The following is a 20,423-nucleotide window of genomic DNA, read 5'->3' as shown; positions in this document are numbered from 1 at the left end:
TGTATAAATCAATATATAAAAACATATATTCTATTACTGGCAAGCAATATTCTGAAAATGAAATTTCATTTAAACTAGCACAAAATGATAAAAATACTGATAAACAATGAATTTAACAAAGGAATGACAAGCCTTAATACACTGAAAACTAATAAACATTGTGGGAAAAAAATCAAAGAAGATCTGAATTAAATGGAAAGACAACACAATGTCCATTTCCATTCCTTGCCTTTATGGGTTGAAACACTTCATTGTTAAGAGAACAGTATCACTCAAATTAATCTACAAGTTCAACACAATCCCTATCACACTACACAAAAAACTAACTTAAAATGTATCACAGACCTAAATGTATGAGCTAAAATTATAAAACTTTTAAAAGAAAACATACGTGTAAATCTTGTTGTTGGTTAGGCTATGGTTTCCCAGCAAGGAAACCAAAAATGCAAACAACAAAACAGATAAACTGGACAAAAAATTTCAGTTGCAAATCATAGGATCAGAAAACTGAAAAGGAAGAAAAAGTGAAAAGACAACTCTGATAAGGGGAAAATATCTGCAAATCACATTATCTGATAAGGGATTTGCATCCAGTATACAAAGAACTCTTATAATGCAATAATAGGAAGTCAAATTGCTAATTAAAATTAGGCAAAAGATCTGAATAGACATTTCTCCAAAGAGGATATACGAATGGCCAATAAGCACACAAAAAGATGCACAATGTCATTAGTAATCAGGGAAATGCAAATCATAATCACAATGAAATATAACTTCACATTTATTGGGTAGTCATAATCAAAATATAATAACAAATGATGAGGATGCAGAGAAACTGGAACCTTCATACACTGCTGGAGGCAATGGAAAATGGTACAGCCACTCTGCAAAGCAAGTATTTCCTTAAAACATAACATAAATGTAGAATTAACATATGACCCAGCAATTCCACTCCTAGAAATACTGCCACTACCCAAGAGAAATGAAAATATATTCAAGAAAAACTTTTACCTGAAGATCATGGCAGTACTATTCAGAGAGACAAGAAGTAAAAATATTAATAACCCAAATGACCAACTGACAGATGGATAAATAAAATGTGGTACATTAATACAGTGGAATATCATTAGGCAATACAAAACAAATGAACCACTGATACATGCTACACATGGCAGACCCTTGAAAACATCACGCTAAGTGAAAGAAACCAGTCACAAAAGGCATGTTGTGTTGTATGATCCCACTTACATATATTCTTCCTACAGAGACAGAAAGTGGATTAGTGGTTAATTAGGTCTAGGAATCCCAGGGACGGGGGAGCCTGGTGGGCTGCCATCTATGGGGTCGCACAGAGTCGGACACGACTGAAGCGACTTAGCAGCAGCAGCAGCAGCAGCAGGTCTAGGAATGGAGGGTTGAGAAGGATGGGAATAGGGACTGATGGTTGCAGAACACTGTGAAAACACTGAAAAAAGGTATGCTAATTATATGTCAATAAAGCTGTTTTAAAAAATATAAACAATGACTCTAATTGCATGTTTTCAGCAATAATTAATTATCACTCGTCTTCTTAGAACCCAGAGAAACAGATGCGGTCCTAAACTGAAGGGTTCAAGAGGGTCTGAAATGGACAAAGAGAAGCAAGCTGACCCGTGGCCCACAGAGCTGATTTTTACAAAAGCCCAAGTCGAGTAACAGCTGTAAACTATCAGCCTCTGTGCTACTATTGACTTCTTAGATTCTGTTAAGCATTTAACAGGGGAATTATCTTCATCACTGTAATCCCTAGCAACCGCTCTAGACTAGAACACCTAGTAGATAACTGAGATCACACAGAACAAGTATCTTCACACCACTCGTGAAGCCAGTGGCAAACAGCTAACAAGAGTCAACAAGATACTTGGAAGAGTAGAGGGTCTGATGTTTTCAGACTCAGAGAAGAACACCAACATCAATACAAAACTTAGATATGGCAACCACGGGTTCTGTTTTTGTTGTTTTTTTCATTTTCATTTGGAATCTGATGGTGAAACTTCAGGGAAATGGAGTGATAATAATACACTTAGAGGGTATCATGAGAAAATCGGACTGCTGTTAACCATCAAAAAACTTCAATCACAGCAACCATCATCCCTAAACCAACCAAACAAAACCAAGAAACCCTCTACTCATGATGTCCGGATTGGACACTTCAATATATACAAGCTTTTAATCAACTAAACATAAGACCTGTTATTTAAACACCATTCCATGAAATATTTCTTTGAAATATCTTTTATGGTCAAGCATAATTTTTTAAGTTACTTTTTGTCTTAATAAACTGCCCAATCTCTTGACATGATTAATCAGTGTATTAGGAATTATAGCAATCTGGGTGTTTTTTGCTGTACTGGGTAAGAGTTAGGAGGGCTTACCAAGGGGCACGGTGGTAAAGAATTGACCTGCCAATGCAGGAGACACAAGAGATATAGGTTCAATCCCTGGGTAGGGAATGTTCCCTGGAGAAGGAAATGGCAACCCACTCCAGTATTCTTGTCCAGAAAAGCCCATGGACAGAGGAGCCTGGTGGGCTACCGTCCATGGGGTCGCAGAGTGTAATAGAACTGAGCACTCACACAACCCAAGAGGTTGCACTTCAGAATTCTACTCTGCATCTTAGCATCATTTATGTAACATTCCTTGATTTTTATAAAAGCAAAATTCACTTTTTACATATTAACCCTAACAATACCGTGTGGCTAAAGAACTAAATTCAGAGCAGTACTTTATACCTATTGTACCAGAGTACTCATCTAATTCTACGTTTTGCCAGTGCAGAAATTTAAATATATAACTCTTTCTTGAAAGAAGTCACACTGCTTTAAAGGAAGACAAATGAGAGTAAGTCTTAATTGCACAAAATAGTTTATACTAAGATTAAGATCCTAATCAACACTCCCCTCCAAAGTCCCCCCAAACACTATCAATATGAAGTCTCTTCTGTTCAGCAGCACTGTACAACCTCGTCATGAACAGTAAGGGAAGGTGTGATTTCTTCTGGACTCTGATTTCTCTCCTTTGCAGAGGGGTTGGTTCTCCTGAGGCAAAATCTTATCATATTTCAAGGAGTGAAGTTCTGCAATCTAAACCAACCCAAGTGGGGTGAAGCTGGAATGGTAGAATCCTATCGAGTTAGAGACATCCTGGAGCTGATTAAAAACAAAAAACAAACAAAAAAACTTGATCTGCGCCCTGTCATTTCCTTTCAGCAAGATCCTGTTGCTGTTTACTCAATTTGCAAAGTGCATCAAATACCTCAAGAAATAACGTAAATGTTCCCTCTGAGGATTTTTTTAATTCTTGACGGAAAAAAATGTCAAAATAGTACCTTTGAAACTTGTCTCATTGTCCAAGCACAAGTATCCCCATCAAAAGGTTGTTTGTCCCTGCATTGCTGGAGAAACGCCAGACATACGTACCTTCCTTTTTTTTTTTAAGAAAATGAAAAAATGATACTTCAAACGGGGCAATAGAGGTCAGAAACATTACACATGTTTCCATAAAACTAGCTAACTGAGTTCATGAAAAGTTTCCCCTAGTTTTACAGCCTGTCTAATAAAAAAGTATCATTTAAAACAATTAAGCTTTTTTCTGTTACTAAGTATTCAACATTCTGCCTGGATAAGAGAGGGCAATCAGCACTCTACTCCGAAAAAACAAACCATAAATCAGTTGACAAGCTTGAAAGAATTCAGTTCTAGTCTGCTTAGAAGCCAAGTGTAAATACAGAGAAACCTGCTGGCGCGTTTATCTTGCTCTTTAAGTTTCGCGTTTTAAAAACAAAGCAATACGCATATGGCGTTTCTCGTAAATTTCAGGCTCAGAAGTGATTCAGACCGACCCCAAAGCGAGGCATCTCCGACAGAAAATGGAGCCTGTGCCTTTAAGGTAAAATCGGCTGTATCCCAAAAGGCATTCCACTTTTCCACGACAAAGAGTTTGGGGGAGCGCTACCTCTCGGGTTTCTCGGAGGGACTCGGCCGGTGCGGGCAGAGCCCGGCTCGCCGCGGAGCCCTCGGCCGCCCCCGCTGCCCCGAGCCGGTCCCGCGCCGCACGGCGGGAGCGCATCGCGCGCGCCCCGGACTCACCGCTGCTGGGCTGCGGGGACAGCGTGGAGACCGAGGTCTGGCCCATGTCTCGGGTCGCAGGGCCAGCTCCGGCGATCACGCGGCTCTTTCGGTCCTTGGATCATGGGTCCGCTCGCAGACAGAGTTCCAAGCGTTCATTTCCCAGTCGTTGCGGAGGTGCCCGCCGAGTCCCCTCACCTTCTCCCCTTCGCGGGTCTCCCAGTCCCGCCGGCCGTAGCGGGCGCGGCGGATCCTGCCCAGCGGATGCCTGTCATTCCTCTATGCAGATTAGCTGGGGTCAAGGGTCACGGGGGAGGAGAGAGGGGGAGTGGGCGACGGGGGCGGTGGAATGAGGGGGGCGAGGAAGTGGGCAGGGGAGAGGCTCGGGCTGGTCCGGCCGCGCCTGCGGGGGCTGTGAGCCCCGCAACCCCCCCACCCCCCAATAGCAGAGAGTTCGGGCGACTCCCCATTAAACTTAAAAGGTTCACTGGCAAATGATCCTTTAGGGCTGGAAGAAAAGGAATTAAAGTACTTAGTCACGGTACTTAATTTAAGAAAATTTGTTTCTAGAAAGTTAGTTCCTTCCTCTCATTCCTGTTATGTGTGCATTTTTGTCTCATTTTAAAATCTTCCTTTTAACAAATAGAATTTTGCAGTATTAGTGGCCTCAATCAGGTTGAACAGTAAATCTGAATGATGGGTCTATGTGTCAGATCAACAAAGGATACACTTTGCTCTCTACCATCTAAACTCTGCGATGCTCACCTCTCCTATATTCAAAAGAATCACTGTGAGACTATGAAACTGTGTGTTTAAAATGTCCAAAAGGTGAAGACCACAGTAATTTATTTTAGAAGCTAAAAGTCCATAATAGTTGAACTCAATACTACTGTAATTAAATCTTAACCTCTAACTTCTTAAAAATATGAATACAAGTAAATACTCCTGGTATTTAAGATTGATGAGAACTCTAGATGCCATGTCTATCTCCATCTATATAGATCGCTAGGTAGAGATAGATATGGCATTAGGGTGTTGGTTACAGAAATGTGATTCACTTTATGGAAATTCGTTGAACCCTATATTATGATTTGTACATTTTTATGAACCTGTATGGAGAAGGCACTGGCACCCCACTCCAGTACTCTTGCCTGGAAAATCCCATGGACGGAGGAGCCTGGTAGTCTGTAGTCCATGAGGTCGCAAAGAGTCGGACAGGACTGAGCCACTTCACTTTCACTTTTCACTTTCATGTATTGGAGAAGGAAATGGCAACCCACTCCAGTGTTCTTGCTTGGAGAATCCCAGGGACCGGGCAGCGTGGTGGGCTGCCTTCTATGGGGTCTCACAGAGTCGGACACGACTGAAGCGACTTAGACTTAGCAATGAACCTATATATTTCATTAAAAAGTTTTTGAAGTGTATTTTTTTTTTTTTGAGGGGGCTGGGCTACGAGGCTTATGGGATTTTAGCTCCTCTACTACAGATAAAATCTTGGACCCCGGCAGTGAGAGTGCCAAGCCCTAACCACTGGACCAGGAGGGGATTCCAAAAAAAAGCGTATATTTTAATTTTTAACTGATTTTTATTGAAGTATAGTTGATTTACAATGTTGTGTGAGTTTCTGCTGTACAGCAAAGTGAATCAGTTATACATACACACATACTCACTCTTTTCCCATATGGGTCGTTATAGAGTATTGAGTACAGGTCCCTGTGCTATACAGTAGGTCCCCATTAGGTTATCTCTTTTATACACAGTAGTGTGAATATGTCAATCCCAATCTCCCAATTTATCCCTCCCCTTCCCTTAAAAGTGTATTTTATTAAAAACTATATTTAGGTCACTTGCCACAGCTTTCACATTTTAGGTTATCTCAGGCAGTCGACTGTGAACTATTAAACATCTATATAGTATATAATTATTAGAGAAATGCAAATCAAAACTACAATGAGCTATCACCTCACACAGGTCAAATCAGCCATCATTAAAAAATATACACATAATAAGTGCTAGAGAGGGTATGGAGAAAAGAGAACTGTCCTGCAATGTTGATGGGGGAATGTAAATTGGTATAGTCATTATGGAGAACAGTATGGAGGTTCCTTAAAAAACTAAAAATAGAGCTACCATATGATCCTGCAATCCACTCCTGGGCATATATCCAGAAAAAACCATAATTTGAAATGATCCATGCACCCTAATATTCACTGCAGCACTATTTACAGTAGCCAAGACACGGAAGTTATCTCAATGTCCATTAAGAGAGAAATGCATAAAGAAGATGTGGCAGACATATACAATAGAATATTGCTCAACCATAATAAACAGCAAAATAATGCCATTTGCAGCAACATGGATGAGTTAAGAGATTGTCATACTGAGTGAAATAAGTCAGAGAAAGACAAATATCACATGATATCGATTATATGTGGAATCAAAAAAAATTATTGCTGGGAGGAAGGGAGAGGGAGTGGGAAAGAGAAAGATAAATTGGAATATTGGGACTGACATATATACAGTGCCATATATAAAATAGATAACTAAGAAGAACCTACTGTATAGCACAATTAATATTCTGTAATGACCTATATGGGGAAAGAATCTTAAAAAAAGGGGACATATGGATGTGTATAATTGATTCACTTTGCTGTTCAGCAGAAACTAACACAACTTTGTCAACCAACTATATGCCAATAAATTTTTTTTCAAAATAAATCTGTATAGTATATCTATTTTATAAAATAATAAATTATTAATGCTTTACACATGCAAATTTTTTCCTGAAGTTTGTATTATTAAGATCACATAGAGCCTAGTTTTGTTTTTTGAAAGATGTTTGCTTGTCTGTCTCACCATTTAAATAAATTGCCCTATTTTTTTCATACCCAAATAGCCCACCCTCTATTGTGGGGAAACCTCTTTCCCTAGAATAGTATGATCAATTATCTACTTCCTTTTTCCTAATTCACTCTTAAGAAACCTTGATATTTCTTTTGAATGGCTACAAAGACATTTTCAAATTATTTAAAATGCTGGCATTTATGTATTCACGTGTACACATAAAACAATTACACAGAGTCTTCAGGTCACCGGGGTCTAATGTGGTTCACACATGAACCTGCCAGGGACTCAGATGAGACCAGGCTTGGAGCACTGGGCCTTGAAAAACATCCTCCTAAGAACCTGAGAGAAGTTGGGTGAAAGGGTCACTTCGGGGGTTTGGCTTAACCCCACTGCTCAGATCTCCACTTTGAGCTCCTTTCCCATCTTCACAGAAGGGGACCCATTTTCAGACTGTATCCCCACTAGATACAAACCCAGTCCCTAACATCTCGATGCAGCAAACACATCCAAGAATCACTGGACCAGGTCCTTATAAACACATTTATATCAGAGAAAAAAAGGCACTTTGGGAGCACTACAGTGCACTCTCCTACACAGTCATCACCTAGACAAAGTAAAAAATGGTTAGTTTCTCAAGTGAGTTAACTTGAGTAAAGTTGACACAATAACAAAATTGTTCCCTAGTCCTTCCAGGGGCTTCCTTGGTGGCTCAGAAGGTAAAGAATCTGCCTGCGATGCAGGAGACTCGGGTCTGATTCCTGGGTTGGAAAGATCCCCTGGAGAAGGGAATGCAACCCACTCCAGTATTCTTGCCCGGAGAATCCCATGGACAGAGAAGCCTGGCAGGCTACAGTCCATGGGGTCACAAAGAGTCGCACACGACTGAGCGATTAACACAAACACAGCCTTTACAGAGGCAGACCCGGTGCCAGGCCAGCTGGACCTTGGTAGAGCTCAAAGCCTGACGCCCCAGGAAGCCTGACATCTTTTCTGAGCAAAAACACCTAGCCTAGAGGTACTGCCTTCTCCCCAAACCCCGAGGGCAGGTGAGGGGGGCTGCAGTGGTAGCCAGGCTGGGAGCAGAGCCAGGAGAGGCGGGTGGGAATGCTTAAGTAGGGTCACCAAAGCCATAGAGACCTCAATCCATCCGAGCTGCCACTGCAGAGCTGGCGGATCAGTGCCATAAAGAAACCCTGATTTTTTTTTTTTTTTCAATGAATTTGAGGATTAACCAAACTGTGAGCTCTAATTAGGACAATGAAATTAATCCCAACTAAATTTCCTTATAAAGTGGAAAACTGGTGTGCTTTGGGAACACATTCTACCTTGAGGGTTCCGCAGTGAGAGAAAACAATTATAACGGCTCTTCTGTTTCTTCCTTTAAATCGCCTTAAAACAACAACCATAAAAAGGCAGATTGTGTGTTGTCTCACTCTAGGTTGAGAAGAGGAAGCTTCTCACTCCTTTTTCTATCGACAGAGCCTAACTGAGGGGAGGTCACTGATCAGAGGCAATATACAGTAAATTTTGCATATTAGAATATGTTGTTGTTGTTCAGTCACTAAGTACTGTCAGATTCTTTTCGACACCATGGGCTGCAGCACGCCAGGCTCCCCTGTCCTTCACTATCTCAGATTCATGTCCATCGAGTTGGTGATGCTATCTAACCATTTCATCCTCTGCCACCCGCTTCTCCTTCACTTTCAGTCTTTCCCAGTATCAGGGTCTTCTCCAATGAGTTGGCTCTATCTGTTTGGTACATTTACATTATATGTAAATATAATGATTTTCTTTGAAATTGACAAAAGCTAAACTTTGAGGTACAATGTTATTTTTGCTATCATTACTCCTCCTTGAGAAACAATAATGTGTTTCCTTTTATTTCTTCTCCAAATTTGTATTTCAGACATCAAAGGGGTACACTATAGCTCTGGTCTTTCAGGATTTGCTAAATCCATCTATATTTACTTTATTCAAAACCTTTCATGATTTGCTAGTTAATATAATCTTAGCCTCATCTGGGATTCTTATAATCCCTCGATTGGGTTACACACTTTCCTCTGAAATTTTTCCAGTTCCATTACATTATCCTTGAAGCATGTCAACCAAAACTGCAGGAAGTGTGCATTAAGATTTCTTTATAAGGGTGGGACAGTTTATTCTGTTTCCAGTGCTTCCGATGAGGCATGGTGTTTTAACATCCTTTTTATCACAACTAACAAATTATATTTGTGAACATAGAAGAAGTCTACAGAAATCCCTAAATTTCATTTATAGGTCAAAATATAAAGGTTAGAATCTATCATCTAACAAGAGTATGTTAAGACAATCTTCCCCCAATTGCCTTTTTCTTGTTTTATTACAGCTCATCTGCTATTATTGAGCCAACTCACGATTTTACTAAGAGCTCTGGGTGTTATTTCCTTGAATTTATAGCTTAACTGTGCAAATGTTTAATGTCATCTGAAAAAAAAAGGGACATTTCTCTGTGTGTTACCTCTTTCCAGAGAATTTATAAAAGTGCTAAAGAAAATTAGTGCCAACATCTAACTCAGAGGAAACTATCTGTTCATAAATCTTCAGCATTTATCCCATTGGTCCTGCTCTTCAGTCTATATTTCTAAACCAATTTTTTATCCAGTGATATCCTGGTAAATGCTCAACAATTGGTTTGCTGTTTTTCTATGATATAAATATTCCTATAATGACCAATTCAATGAGTGGGCAACTGGCTTACAAGACTATATCACCTTGTTTGCCAAATTTCTGGAAATGTAACAACTGGCCTATATGAGCTGTCTTCAGCATAGCACTATTTCATCTTTCATAGTATGCGGTCATCAAATTATATCATGACTGACTGTGTGGAACAGTGTATGTTAAACCTTCCTGAAAATATAGACTGACAGCATCTACTGATTTTTTCCACAATACAGTCTAAATATTTTTCAACCCCTGAAAGATCTTCTGTGATTTTTTTTTTCTTTACTTTCAGAAAGAAATTAAATTGGGTAGATTAGAGAGAATTTTCTCCCTGAAACTTGTTTGCCTTTTGACAGAGGTTGCTCTTCTTGAGGTTTTCAAGCATTCTCCCCTATAAGACAGATTCCACTGGCTTGTCCAAGGTAGGGGTTATTAAGTTCATCCACCTGGGGTACCCAAGTGACACTTGCACTTTTCATGGGTGGAAGTCACTCATTACATTAGGTAAAAGTTAAAAGCAGACATAAACTTAAACTTTAGCAATCTGTGGAAAAGTCCTTTCCTACTAGGTCAAAGTCCAAATTGTAGACATACAATTTGGTGGCCAGAGAGACAGTTTACAATAAGTACAGTCATTATTACCAAATACTGTAACTTAGGTCACTGACAGGCTTTTCTAGTGGCCACATCTAGCTTGGAGCAGGAGAAAGAGTGAGATCTGCCCTCAAAGCACACGTGCCATGAGAACTCATCGTAGGTGTCTTCTCTCCCAGATGATGTCTGCTAGGACCCCATTTTGAGGTGCCAGCAGGTGGGCAGGGGTGCAGGGCTGGGGAAAGGGTTAGGCAGAGCTCAGAAGATGAGACAGTTGATCAGAGCAGTGGTGCTTCAGGAAGAATAGTGGTTGGTGGTGGCCATGTACAAGTAGGTGAAGCTCTCCTAACTGGTTACACTTATTTCTGGACTTGGAGAAGGAAATGGCAACCCACTCCAGTGCTCTTGCCTGGAGAATCCCATGGACAGAGGAGCCTGGCGGGCCACAGTCCACAGGGGTGGCAAAGAGTCGGACACAACTGAGCACATCAAAACATTCCTGAACTTGGCCATGAAGATCTACTGAATGACCGACATTTGCCTGAGTAATGGGAATTACAGACACAGAAAACCTTCTCCTAGTGGGAAGGAAATGAAATGTAGTAATGAAAACTTAGGAAGGTGGTGCGGTGCTAAAGAATCCTCCTGCCAATGCCGGAGATGTCAGAGACCCGGGTTGGATCCCTGGGTTGGGAAGATCCCCTGGAGGAGGAAATGGCAATCCACTCCAGTATTTTTGCCTGGAGAATCCCATGGACAGAGGAGCCTGGAGGGCCATAGTCCATGAGGTCACAGTGAGTTGAACATGACTGAGCATGTAATGTAGTTTGTTTTCTAGATACAATGGTCAGAAGAAACAACAGACGTTCACAGATCATCTGAAAGGATCAGTGTAGTCATTTACTTTCTTCCTACCTACCATTATCAGATTTATTAAAGAATGGAAAACTGTCTTTTCTCCCTTTCTCTGATGGAGGTGCCAAAGGGCAATTTTTAAAGTCAGACAGCTATTTTTAACACAAGAGGTTCTAATAATCCTGTAAAAAAAGTATATAACTCAGAAACTAAACACTGGTGTGCAAAAGTTTTTAAGCATTAAGGTAGGTTTTTACTAGAATATCTTCCAGTTTTAAAAAACTTTGTGTTACTCCAAAACTTGGCTACATTTTGTGAAAGTCAGCTTACTTAGAAACACATAACTGCTAAGAAGCAAATAGAATGTTATAATTTCAGTTGAAATTCTGTGTATGCAACCTGTGTTTACTTTTTTAAAAATGTTACTCTATAGCAATTGTCACCAAATGCTTCCTATAACTTTTGTTTGGACAATTCTGAGAGATTTTAGTTTTAACAGGGTAATAATATACACAGACAAAGGAGAACTCTGGCTAAGAAAAGAATGACAACTTTAGACATTCTAGTTATATTCAGCATCAATAGGAGAGAAAACCACATTCCAGAAGTATTAGACAGAACAGGAAACAAACCTGTAAGACAGGCTTTTCTTTCCTATTGTTCTCATATTTTTATATGATTTATTTCCTGAGTTTTTCTTCTACTGCTTGTTCAGGCTAAAAGGATTAACAAAATACCTACTCTGTTTTGCCCTGAGTGAGTCTCTGCAGAGGGCGTGGTGTGTCACATGTGTGCTTACTTAGTGATTGAGCTGGATGGCTGGAAGATTTACTCTGGAAAATAAATACCTCGAGGGGTGGTGCTGGAATTTCCTTTTCCAGAAACTTTCCCTCACCCCCGGAGAAAGAGCGTAGTTTGCTGCCCTGCGTTTTATAAGAAAAACAAAATACTTATCCACAGCATTTAAAACTCTGACAACTGTATAAAATTAATAATCTTTAAGTTACTAACCAAAATCTATAGAGAACATTCCCTCAAGACATCTTTAATAATTACTGCCCAATTTAAAGAAAGTAATTGTTTAAAATAAGTTCCAAATCATTGTTTTATTAACTATCATATCCATCCTTAGAACCTAACAAAGTGTGTGGCACATAGAGGGCACTCAATACACGCATGATAAATCAAAGAATAAGCATTTATGTGATTTCTTCAATTATAGCAGCTTGAAGCATGGATGAAAAAAACACAGCTAGGAATAAGTGTATAATTTTGGTAATATTATATGGACTGCATAGCGAGACAATATCAATTTCTGTCACTGACTGGTAAATTTCCTTTTATATGCTATTCTACTCATAATCATCTAGTCCTTTAGCTAGAATTATCTCAGGATCTCCCATGGGTCTCACACCTCTAGGGCATAGAACATGAGGATAAGTGAGGGACAGACCATACCCTAGAGTTCAAGGTAGACCATACCTGTTCAAGATCAGACCGTACCTGGAGTTATATATATATATATATATATATATATATATATATATATATATATATGTATATGGTAGAGGGTGGGTGTTGGGTCTTACAAGTAAATGACTATAACAGTGAGTACTGTGATAGAGGTGTGTTCCACCAACACTGCATGGCTACAGAGAAGGCTCTGAACTTTATGAACTGCTAAATCCACATCTTCCCAATACAGAGTCAGCAACTTATTCTGAAGATGAGCTAAAGATTGTCAAGTGCTTCCTAATTAAATTCTGATTGTATGCAGTTAATATTAATTGTATTTTTTTATTGCTTATAGCTTTTGAGGAATAATTTACATATTCTAAATTCTACCCATTTTAAGTAAACAATGTGTTTTAGTTAATATATAGTGCAATCAGAGAAGGCAATGGCACCCCACTCCAGTATTCTTGCCTGGAAAATCCCATGGATGGAGGAGTCTGGAAAGCTGCAGTCCATGGGGTCGCTGAGGGTCAGACATGACTGAGTGACTTCACTTTCACTTTTCACTTTCCTGCATTGGAGAAGGAAATGGCAACCCACTCCAGTGTTCTTGCCTGGAGAATCCCAGGGACGGGGGAGCCTGGTGGGCTGCCGTCTATGGGGTCGCACAGAGTCGGACACGACTGAAGTGACTTAGCAGCAGCAGCAGCAGCACAGTGCAATCACTACCATAGTCAGATTTTAGAAAATTTTGAGAACCCTAAAGAGTTCCATCACCTCTTGGAGTTAATCCCAGTCCCACCCGCTGGCATCAGGCAACTACTGACAGGCTTTTCATCTTCATAGTTTAGACTCTTGAAAATTTCATATAAATGGAATAACAGCATATGACATTTTCTATATCTGTTTTTTTTTCACATAATGTTTTGATATTCTTCCATGTTGTAGTCTGTATCAGTATTTTGTTCTGAGTCAAGCTCCACTGTATGGCTCTATCAAAGCTTTGATTATCTATTTACCAGTTAATGAGCATTTGGGTTGTAACTATATTTCACTATATTTCTATTCTGTAAAAATACAGAAGATAAATATAAATATATATATATATATCATATCATATGTATATACATATATCAGTTGGGCTTCCCAGTTGGTGCTAGTGGTAAAGAACCCATCTGCCCATGCAGGAGACACAAGAGACTTGGGTTCAATCCCTGGGTCAGGAGGATCCCCTGGAGGAGAGCATGGTAACCCACTCCAGTAATTTTGCCTGGAGAATTCCAGGGACAAAGGATCCTCACGGGCTACAGTCCATAGGGTAACAAAGAGTTGGATATGACTGAAGCAACTTAGCATGCATGCACACATATTTCAGTCATCTAACAAATATTTATTATGCATCTTCTTTGTACCAAGTTCTGTTCTAGGTATTTGAGATATAGAATTAAAACAAAAAGTTTAAATGTATGCACTCAGAGAACTTATATTTTTATGAAAGGACAGAAAATAAGCAATGAACATAATCCACAAAATTTATAGCAATTTAGAAAATGAAAAGTGCTATGAAATAAACAGGGAAGGGTAAGAGAGATGGATTAGTATGTCATAGTTAAAGTAGTCCTCACTGAAAAGGCAATCATTGAATACAGATTCAAAAGACATGATGGAGTTAGCCATGTGGTTATCTGGAAAAAGCACATCCTAAGCAAAAAGACCACTTCATATAAAGATGAGAGCATGCTGTGAGAAACACTAAGGGGCCAATGTGACTGGAGGACAGTAAGTTAAGGGGAGATGGGAAGGGGGTTATAAGCCATGTAAGACCTTGTAACTGACCATAAAGACTTTGGTTTTTACTATAAGTGAGATGGGGAAGCAATGACAATTTTGAGCAAAGGAATGGCATAATCTATCTTTTATTTTAAAATCACTGTTGCTTCTGAGCAGAGGATAGAAGAGACGAGGTGGGAAGCAGAGAGACAAGGAGAAACTACAAGAATACACAAGGCAAGATATGACAGGGGCTTAGACCAGGTTGGCAGCAGTGGGAAAGTGAAATGTACCTGGATTCTGGATACATTTTTAAGGTAGAGCCAAATTTCTTCATAGATTGAATGTGGAGTATGGGAGAAAAGAGATGAAGCAAGGATGACTTCAAAATTTTGTCTGAGCACTTGGAAGGACTGAGTTGTCCTTAATTAAGTCTGAGACAACAGTGAGTGAAGTGGGTTTGGCATAAAAAATTAGAAGCTCAAATTTGAAATGTTCAATTAGACATCTAAGTACAGAATGAAAATAATTTTTTCCAAGGGGAAAAACCAACCTATACTTGGATATATCGTAGGACATTGAGTATTAAGAATAAAGAGAAAGTACTGGGTAGAGAAGTCAGATGCCACTCCAAGAAATCAAATTAAACCAAGATGACAATAGAATCATATATTCTTGGTGTTATAGGGACATACCTTAGAATTCCATACCCAGATAAATAATTATTCATCAAATCAAAAACTCACTCACTGAAAGTGGTTAATCACTAAAGGTACATCTATAGAAAATTTCTCAGCAAGAAAGAAAAAGAGTTCAGCTTAAGAGTGGGATACAGAGCTTCCCTTGTAGCTCAGCTGGTAGAGAATCTATCCACAATGCAGGAGACTCCGGTTTGATCCCTGGGTCAGGAAGGTCCCCTGGAGAAGGGATAGGATACCCACTCCAGTATTCTTGGGCTTCCCTGGTGGCTCAGCTGGTAAAGAATCCACCTGCAATGCAGGAGACCTGGGTTCGATCTTGGTGTTGGGAAGATACCCTGGAGAAGGAAATGTCAACCCACTCCACTATTCTGGTCTGGAGAATTCCATGGACTGTATAGTCCATGGGTTCTCAAAAGAGGTGGACAAGAAACAACACTGTGGTGGATTCATTTTGATATTTGGCAAAACTAATACAATTATGTAAAGTTTAAAAATAAAATAAAATTAAAAATAAATAAATAAATAAAATAATCCCCTTAGAATCCAAAAAAATAAAAAATTAAAAAATTAAAAAATAAAAAACAATTAAAAAAAAGAAACAACACTGAGCATAGAAACTGATAAAATTATGGTGAATTTAATAAACTATTGGTTGTGCAAAATGGAGAGGTAGTCAGTGAATTTTAACATATGTTGAGGTCCTAATTTTGATGTTAGGAGGATAGACAAACTAAATACTTCTTGAGTTTGTCAGAAAAATGTGCTATTTCAAATAATAAAAAAAATATAATAGTAAGTTTCCAAATCAGTAAATAAAAGGAAGGGGAATAAAAAATGTTTCACTAATCCAATAATGAAAAAAGAAAATGAGGGAAAATTTGAAAAAGAGCTGGCTAAAAGAGATAACACAAATTAAGATGTCAAATTAAGTCCAAAACAGTAATTGCAAAAAATGTGAAAGGAATATTCATATCTAATGACAGTAAAAAATTGGAGGGAGCAGAAATATAATACATGCCTCTGTCTGCCCATTTTACAAGATACATCCCAAACAGCAAAAGCTGAAAATAAAAGCATGAAAAATACATCCTTAAGCAAATACTTACTAAGGGAAATTTGCTATTTCAATATTAATAATAGATGAATTAAAGCTGAAGTAAAAACAATAAAAAATAATAAATGGGATTCCCATTTATTTATGTATTATCCCATTTATTATTTATTTATTATAAATTATCCCATTTATTTATTTATTCCCAGTGGTAAAGAATCCATCTGCCAATGCAGGAGACACAGGAGATGCAAGTTCGATCCCTGAATCGGGAAGATCCCCTGGAGGATGAAATGGCAACCCACTCCAGTATTCTTACTTGGAAAATTCGGCAAGCAGAGGAGACTGCCTGTGGGGTACAGTCCATGGGGTTGCAAAGAGCTGGACATGACTGAGCATGCACACATGCGTGCAAAAACAATAAATTGCATAAAGGTACTGATTATATAACAATAAAAAGTAACTTAACAAGAAACAGATGTGCAAATTATCAGCTAGTATGCCCCTAGCATCAGAATCTTAAAATACAAAAAACAAAAACAGAATTAGTTAAGATTATTACCTAATACTTACATTAACAAGTTAAGATGAGTAAGAATTAGTTAAGATTATAATTAGTGGAGAGTGAAAAAGCTGGCTTAAAACTCAGCATTCAAAAAATTAAGATCATGGCATCCAGTCCCATCTCTTCATGGCAAATAGATGGGGAAAAAGTGGAAACAGTGGCAGATTTTATTTTCTTGGGCTTCAAAATCACTGCAGATGGTGATGGCAGCCATGAAAATAAAAGACACTTACTCTTTGGCAGAAAAGCTATGATAAACCAAGACAGTGTATTAAAAAGCAGAGACATCATTTTGCCAACAAAGGTCTGTATAGTCAAAGCGATGGTGTTTCCAGTAGTCATGTATGGATGTGAGAGTTGGACCACAAAGAAAGCTGAGCACCAAAGAATTGATGCTTTTGAACTGTGGTGCTGGAGAAGACACTTGGACAGAAAGGAAATCAAAGCAGTGAATCCTAAAGGAAATCAACCTTGAATATTCACTGGAAGGACTGATGCTGAAGCTGAAGCTCCATACTTTAGCTACCTGATGCAAAGAGCCGACTCGTTGGAAAAGATCCTGATGCTAGGAAAGATTGAGGGCAGCAGGAGAAAGGGACAGCAGATGATGGGATGGTTGGATGGCATCACTGACTTAGTGGACACCAATTTGAGCAAACTTAGGGAGACAGTGAAGTGCTGCAGTCCATGGATTGCAAAGAATCAGACACGACTTAGCGACTGAACAACAACAGAATTAGAAGTATAAACAGACAAATCCACAATAATATGGTGAGATTTTAACATAAAGTAATATGATAAAAAGGGTTTTCCCAGGATTCTCAGTGGTCAAGAAACAACCCTCCCATACTTTTTTGAAAACAAATAAACAAAAAGGCACTCCTAAGTAACACAAGGAAATCAAATTGTAACATAATGTGTGAAGAACAAGAAATGAAAGCATTACAGATTATGAGAGATGGTGGTAATGTGGTAATCAGAGGTATATTTAAAGTCTTAAATGCATTTTTAAAAACAGAAGTTTATTCAGAGAGAAGTAATACATAAGTAAATAGGTAAGTATTAAACTGATTAAGCTAAAAAAGGAAAGAAAAAAGAAAAAGAACAAAGAAAGGAAAATATTAAAAAAAAAAAAGGTTGCAAATGAAAGAACTAAAATTCAAGAAATTTGCTTTGATATATACAGAATCTTCTACAGTCCATGGGGTTGCAAAGAGTTGGACACGACTGAGCAACTGAACTGAACTGACTGATACAGAACCTTCATTCACCCATGTAAATAAGGTTAATTCTCTTAATAAGAGAATGTTCTGTATTTTTCAATGAATAAAAGTAAGTGAAATGCAGGTAAAGAAAATTCAAGATGAAAAACAACTATCTGAGTAATTCCAAGAACAGAAACATCACTAGTAGAAAGGTGAATTTAAAACTTACTATTCTGCATCCTGGGGAAAACACAGATGCATATTTAGTATTTTTTAACCACTTCTTCCATTATTAAATAACACAGCATTCTATAACTAAAAACAGATGAAGAACTCCAATCTCCTGCTTATTTTTGTTTTCTTTAGAGTAAATATCTCTCTGTAGTATTTGTTATTTGTAGTACAGTGGTATCTTTAAAACTCCAAATGACATCTTAAGGGAATTACAAATAAGTAGTTTCTTATATTTAACAAGCTTAACTTCAACTGTTCTTTACTTTTATGCGTCTGGTATTTTAAAACAGAATAAGAAAAGGCTATAAGATTGGTTTCTGAAAACATATTTAGTTTTATTAGAACTTAAATCTAAACCTAAGATGCTTCCAGGTAAAACAGCCCTCTATGGAAAGTTGTAAATAATGAAGCATTAGAATATAAAATGGATTTCAGTAACTGCAAATTACTTCTCAACTAAGGAAAGCTGACACATTCTTCAAACAGGTGATAAAGATGGAAGCCAAGAAGGGGGATGAGGCAACTTGCAGGTGTTTAGATTTAATCTTTCATCAAAACAAGATTTATTCAGGGAGAAATCATATAATCACACAATTAAGAAGTAGATATACAAAATGGGCTTGGAATATTGCCATATAAAATCTATATACCACTCTCCAAAGCAATGAGGCTCTGACACTGAAGGGTTTTCATTCCCCAACTTCCTTAAGCAGAGGGCTTTCAATTATGAGAATGCACAAGGGAAGTCTTTACCAGAGAGAAAGAGGCCCAATATACAATACAAAGGAATATTTACCTGAACGATTTATTGTTATACTTTAAAAGAATATTGTTATTCTCTGTCTCTCTTGATTTATTTAGCAGGAGAAAGTGCTGTGGGTTTTGCTTTGCTATAAATATTCCAAAACCCACATAAAGCTCCAAAGATTTCACCATCTCTACAGATTTTTATGTCTTCTTTATAGGTGTATATACCGTACTGTTTTGTGAGCCAATTATACATCTAGTGATTTGTTTCTGTGAACCAATGCTGACTACAATACTCAGTTACATTTATCAATAAAATACTCAACACTAACATACATTTCTCACTTGAGTCTGTGATTTTAGGATGATAAGTTTTGCTTTGTTTCTGAGATAAATATTACCCTATTGCATCTAGGGTAATAAAATTTTCATTTTATGCAAGAACATGTGAGTATTTAGTTGTAGTCCATTATTTGTGTCAATGTAGAAATATCTAGTACCTTATTCTGCAAATAATTAGTACCATGTGAAGAATGAGACTTTCATTATAGCCTGGCAAAAGTGCACTTACTAAATATTCATGGCTTATTTTCTTCCCATCTTCTGTCTAGGTTTATGTCAAGGCTTGGTTCTCAGAGGGTAAAGAATCTGCCTGCAATGCAGGAGACCAGGTTCAATCCCTGGGTCAGGAAGATCCCCTGGAGAAGGGAATGGCTACCCATTCCAGTATTCTTGCCTGGAAAATCCCATGGACAGAGGAGCTTGGCGGGCTATAGTTCATGGGGTTGCAAAGAGATGAACATGACTCAGTGACTGATACTTTTTGGTTCTCAAACCTCTGTTCATCTCCCTCTTTTATTACTAACTGGAGGACTCATCGTTCCTTCAGTTTTCTATGTCTACTTTGGTTGGTTAATTCTCAATATCTTGCCTCCAATTCTCCTATATTTTATGATCTAAGAGATACATTGGCTTAGATGTCAAATCCTCTGGGACCTAAATCTGTGTATTTCCATAGCAACCTGCCCTCATGGTATTTACTTCAAGGCTGTCTCCTCATCTGTCTCTTGCACTGAACTGAATGTCACCTGGAGGCCATGTCTGGTTTACCATTATAACATCAGCACAGGGCCAGAACATGGGTAAGTGCTCAGGAAGTATGTACTTTATATGCAAATGAATGAATGAATGAATCTGATCTGCATCAATGCACCATTTAGATCTATGGCTGCCAGGAGAAACACAAAAAGAAAACTGGGGACTCATAACAGTGGGCTTCCTGTCAGGTCCAGCAATAAGCAATAGTGTCAGTAGAATACCATTTACAGAGGATCACTTAGGGTTTCTGGTTCAGCGATTCAGAAAACACAGAATCAGAATATTGTCATAATTACATTAAAATGCATCTACTAAATACATACATTATGTTTTCAAGAGCCCTACTTAAAGCTTTGTTCAGTTTCTCATCTGAGATTACAGGCCTATGTCTTATTAAAAATTCAGTATTTGGTTGAGATATAGCAGTGCTAAAACCAAACAGGAATGTTCATTAACTTACAGATCATTGTATACAGATGAACAAACTGGATG

At 38.3% G+C, this 20,423-nt stretch overlaps 1 protein-coding gene across 7 annotated transcripts in view; it reads right to left on the bottom strand.

The window, feature by feature from the left end:
- PHACTR2 (phosphatase and actin regulator 2) overlaps positions 1-20,423 on the bottom strand; it is a 297,859-nt gene that overhangs the window by 140,301 nt on the left and 137,135 nt on the right. The window contains exon 1 of one of the 7 annotated variants that reach the window (XM_019967533.2): positions 4,128-4,509. The exons of the other annotated variants lie outside the window; for them this stretch is intronic. Coding sequence (XP_019823092.2) covers positions 4,128-4,173 — 46 coding nt within the window. The 5' untranslated portion in view covers positions 4,174-4,509. Of the gene's footprint in view, positions 1-4,127; positions 4,510-20,423 lie in introns of those variants that run through there. 7 annotated transcript variants of the gene reach the window in all.

This window comes from Bos indicus, chromosome 9 (genome assembly GCF_029378745.1).
Source record: "Bos indicus isolate NIAB-ARS_2022 breed Sahiwal x Tharparkar chromosome 9, NIAB-ARS_B.indTharparkar_mat_pri_1.0, whole genome shotgun sequence".
In the NCBI taxonomy this organism is placed as follows: domain Eukaryota; kingdom Metazoa; phylum Chordata; class Mammalia; order Artiodactyla; family Bovidae; genus Bos; species Bos indicus.
Note: the sequence above shows the minus strand (reverse complement) of the source record. Positions and strands in the feature narration are given on the sequence as shown.